The 4,943-nt window shown below is 40.6% G+C and overlaps 1 protein-coding gene across 1 annotated transcript; it reads left to right on the top strand.

The window, feature by feature from the left end:
* Nucleotides 1-1,888: 1,888 nt before the first annotated feature.
* Nucleotides 1,889-4,729, top strand: otulina (OTU deubiquitinase with linear linkage specificity a). Its single transcript, XM_086150991.1, has 3 exons — nucleotides 1,889-2,086; nucleotides 2,250-2,371; nucleotides 3,408-4,729. Exons 1-3 carry the CDS (start codon nucleotides 1,973-1,975, stop codon nucleotides 3,829-3,831), a joined length of 660 nt encoding a protein of 219 aa, XP_086007117.1. The 5' UTR covers nucleotides 1,889-1,972; the 3' UTR covers nucleotides 3,832-4,729.
* Nucleotides 4,730-4,943: the final 214 nt, after the last annotated feature.

Here is a 4,943-nt window from a genome sequence, read left to right as displayed (position 1 = left end):
GACAACTCCGCCGTGGCCTTGGAGTATTCTCAAGGCCATTGTTGTCCGGCGGCTGCAAATGCATTCCGCTAAGGTGAAATGAATTTGCCCGCCGTTCCTATCTCTCCTGTGTTTTCTATAAAGCATGACATGAGGAGTGAGAAAATCTGAAAATAAAACAAGGAGATTTTTTTTCCTCTTCCCCCCCCCACACACACACCGTCTCTTCACTCACCGGCGAGGAGAGCGAGGTGAGATGCATTATTGATGAGTGAATAATGTGTTTGTCATGACGGATGATATTTTCCTGTTTGAAAAGTTAAACAGGAAGCGGTGAAGAAGCACCGGACGGTGATTTGAACAGCCAGGCCTTTAAATTAAACATCTGTATGTGTGTACATTTGATGGAAAATCACGATACACAATTTCTGACACCTTAACAGCATGTTTCTGACATGAGGCACGCCTGCAGTTTATTTATCAGTAATGTCACATTAAAAAGTCCATCTCATGTCAGACGTATCTGAGCTATTTTAATTAAAGCGAGGCGACGGCCCAATTGCTTTGATCGATCTGACAACAGTGACATTCAATCATTTAATTTTGTTGATGTTGAGATTTATTATCTATTATCAAGTCTTTATTGTTAAAGAAGCTTACTCACCTGTTACTGCCCGTTTTCTTAGAATTTTCAATCTCCAGAAAACCTGAAAAAAAAAAAAAAATGCATCTATGTGTCAACTCAAAAACTTGCCAAACTTTTCTTACGGATCATTACTTCCGTAAAACAAAGGTTTTCTCCCAGATAACTGGGCATGCTTTATCACTGGTGAGTAACTATAGCTATTGTTTGTATTCATGATTATTATACATAGTGGCCTCAACAAAACACAAGCAAAAAAGATGAGATTTCCCCTAATAGGCTGGAAGATAAACAGGAAAAGTATAATAAACATGATCATGCTGAACATGATATAATAACAATAATAATAACCTTGATCTATTATTATTATGATTATTATTATTATTGTAACATTTGGGTTGTATAAATCCTTATCTTCATGCATCTGTATGTCAGAGAATGACAGCATGTCCTTCAGCTTTACGGTGCAGTAGCGCCTCCTGCAGGTTGGATAGATATTCATGTAGATGCGGATGGTGGTTCTCCACCTCACAGCTCAAAAGGAGCAGGATTGGGTTGATTGAAAGTCCGTAAAATCTTCAGTTATAGCAATACTTTATTTAGGTCGATGAAAAATATGTTAAAGTGAATGTAACAAGTTGTTGAATATGTATCACATCTGCACACGTAAGCAAGGAAAACAGACGTATTGTATGACAACAAGTTAAATGCGCACTTCCTGTTTTCAGCAAATTTGCTTTTTATTTGTGCATTTATTTATTCACCGTTCAAAATCATCGTCGACTCCCGGATTTTCATTGAAAAACAAGCAAAGGGTAAGAAAAGATAATTATTTGATAAAAGACACTGCGTTCTGCTTGAACTGCGTGCAACCGGTGATGCCACCTAGCGGTACATATTTGCTGTCGTTTTAAACTTCATTCATAATTATGAAAAATGCGTTTTTTACCTTTCCATTTAGAAACAAAACCAAAGAAAACAAACAGATAAATACATTAAAATCAAAAAGTAAATACACCCTAAAGTCTGGAGTGTGGTACCCTACAAAGCAATACAAGTAACTGCTCAGTAAAGCAACTTCCTCGGTGGCACTTTTATATTTCCCTACGCTGAAGGATAGTGAATAGAATTAAATTCTCACTGTTAATGTTGGAACTTTAGCCTCTTTTGTTTCAATTTAAAGCGAAAAATAGGCCAACCTGGCTGCATTATGTCGAATATCCACACGATAGCAGTATCGGGACTCCACACGTCCGGAGTGAAACACCCACGAAGAACGTTAGCTAATGCTAATTCACCCAAGAGATGTGACCACCGAACGGCGGCTCGATTCCTAAACGGACGCCTACGATGTCGTGGGTTCGAGTTTTGTCGAGCAGCGGAGACGACGTTTTCGACGAAAACGCCGACGAGCTGAATCTCCAGAGCAAAGAATGGGTTTCGAATATGAGGAGGAGAGTCCGGGTAATAAAAAGAGAGCGGATGTTTTGCTGACGCTACCCGCGGACGTGTTTTGCTAGCCGGACAAACTCTCCGGAGCATGTCGACAAAACTCTCCGTTAGCCCCCCGATGCTAGCGGTCTTTGTTAGTTGGTGTATTTGTGGATAACGTATTTTTTTAATGTAGGACGGGTACGTGGACGGTGCCGATGCCGGGGAGGAGGCCTCGCTTCAGCGCGGCTTCCACATGGGGTTCCGGGAAGGAGCGGCTCAGACTGCGGCTGTGGGCCGCCTCAAAGGGATTATCAGGTTGGGGAAAGTCTCTGGCTCTGCACCCTCGGGTCGGTCGTGTGACACAAAGTGTGTTTTATGTGGCAACCGTGCTCTAATTTGGGATATTAGTCAGTATATTGATACACGTTCAAATCGACGTTTTCATCTTTGTAGCACTCCGTTTTAAACGGTTTCAAGCTCCTTTATTAATCTTCTTTTCTTTTTGGCTTTTCCCTTCTGTGGTCGGAATAAACCTCCAACTAACCCTGTTCTCTGTAATCTCTCCTCTCACATTAACTAACTTCACATTTCATCAGAATCTTCGTCTATTCAAAAATGTCTTAACATGGAGATGTTTCACACCTCTTCAGTTCAGTTGGCAAGACAAGATTTTGACAAGAATTCCCCATCACCGGGATGTCTGAGAACCTCCACTAACTTTCTATCCTCTTTCATTATCCTGCCATAATTCTTGACTTTGGATTTGAAATTTCAGATGAGCCCACTAACCTTCTCCAGACCTTAAAAAAGATCTGTATAGAATTAATCAGCAAACACTGTATAAGAAGGGAACTGTTGGTGTTTGTGATCTCCACTGACGACAGTGGTTTGTAACAGTATTTAGATGCACATTGATGTCTTCAAGCTGCATGTCAGCGCAGAGCCAACATAGTGCTCTCATTTTAGTGCCTACGACAACATTTTACATAAATAAATATTAGGTAAATGTTAAGTAAATATTAGGTTGTATAAATGATGCCTAAACTATTTTACCATGATATCAACTTCTTCATTTATCTTTCTGTGACACCGTATATATGGTTTTTGACCATTTGTGGCTAAAAGTTGTAATTTTGTTCAGCCTTTCCATTCATTTTGAACTGTTTATGAAGCACTACCAGTCGTGGAATTCTCCTCCAAAGATTTCAGCCTCTCTGCTGCACAGAAACATCATGAGCCTCATCATTGTTGTGGCCATTATTATTTTCCTTTCTGCTCATCAGATGGCTGTCCCAGACACTTCTCTGTGTCATTGTATCTGACACTGTTGCCTCTTTGTGTCTCACTACAGTGCTATATGGTGCTGGTGCCAGATCAAGCATCCGGAAAACCCCGTCCCCGCCTCTGTGAGTGAACTCCTGCAAAAGGTTTCGCAGCATGAAGACTCGATCAAGGACAGACTAAAGAACGCTGTAGAGAATCCGTCTCCTAGTGTAAGCGACGTCTCTGACAGCATGGAGGATCTGGAGATGGACCAGGGTAATCATTGTGGATGTGGGGAAGGATGCAAAGGAACAGACTGCTGCAAGAGAGGAGAAAAAATGGACCTTGACACTCACGGCCAGTCACGAAGTCCGTGTTCAGGGCCAAAAGACTGTTCCTCCAGGTTTGAGGACAAATTTTCTGACATGGTCCAGAACTGCATGAATGTGGTAGCAGAGCTCGGGCTGCCGGAGGAGCTGATGGGCCACATACAGGAGCTGAAGAGAATGTAGTGTCTCTGTTGATTTTAGCCAGAACCGACCGACTGGATGGATGACATGAGCAGCTGAACAAAGAGGTTGCAGTGTACATTTCTTTGGAGATGGATATATAATTTTTACTTTTTTTGGTTTATAACATTTATACACAATGGATGATGAAGGAACATTTCCTATATTTAATCTTTTTTTTCCCCCCTCACATTTACACAGTTGTGGTTGGCAAGTGTATTTATTTGAAAATCCCATGGGACAATGCTTATGCTTAAACAATGAGCAAAAGTGTTGAGATTTGGTCTTGCAGATATTTTCTAAATAAACGTGTACCTGATTTTAATAGATATTTTCCCTGATTAGCTTTGCATTTTTTCAAGGTGTGTTACGTATAGTATAGTTGATGCTCTCAAGCAAGAAACACATAGTAACTTAAGACTATGGGAAGCTTCTCTTCCTTTGTTTGGTAAAATCCTTTTTTTTTAATTATTCTGTAAAATGTTGGGAATACATTCAGTGGTATTACTCATTGTTCTGCGGGAAATCAAACGATTAATTGATTTATCGAATTTTCTTATTTATTTTTTCACCAACAGAAGGTGAGTTTAGAGGTCCCATTCACAATGTTTCTTGCTTTTTGCAGAGCTGCATGAAGGCTGATCAACAGTATTATAGTAAAATCACTGTCGTAGAGATTCGACTGCCTTGGTTCTTAGTACTCAATAATGAGAGGTAAAGAACATTTTGGGGCACTGGGTGGATGTACTTTTTAATCTCAATATGATTGAAAGTACATACATTCAAATTGTTTAGATTAAAAGTTGCCCTAATTGTCCTGTGGCCTCTTATGAGCATTTTAGCTGTGTAACCCAAGTTACCCATGTTGTGCTAAAGTATAGAAAAATCCATTCACCCCCACCAGCGGCATTCCTGCAGTTTTGTTTTTGATTTTACCACGAAATATTTTCGACCTCAAGAATTGTAGAATCTCCTACCGTCTTTAAACTCCACAATGGTTAACGAATAATTAGCGATTGTTTTCTAAGCGCTCACCGCCGCGGAGTTCCTGGATTTCCGAGGTGCATTTGAACGCAGCACCACTCCGTGCGCACACGGCGATGACGTCATCCGCG

This window comes from Fistularia commersonii, chromosome 8, assembly GCF_037954325.1.
Source record: "Fistularia commersonii isolate RoL2024-O1a breed Wild chromosome 8, RoL_Fcom_v1.0, whole genome shotgun sequence".
Taxonomy (NCBI): domain Eukaryota; kingdom Metazoa; phylum Chordata; class Actinopteri; order Syngnathiformes; family Fistulariidae; genus Fistularia; species Fistularia commersonii.
This window is presented reverse-complemented; position numbering and strand designations above follow the sequence as displayed.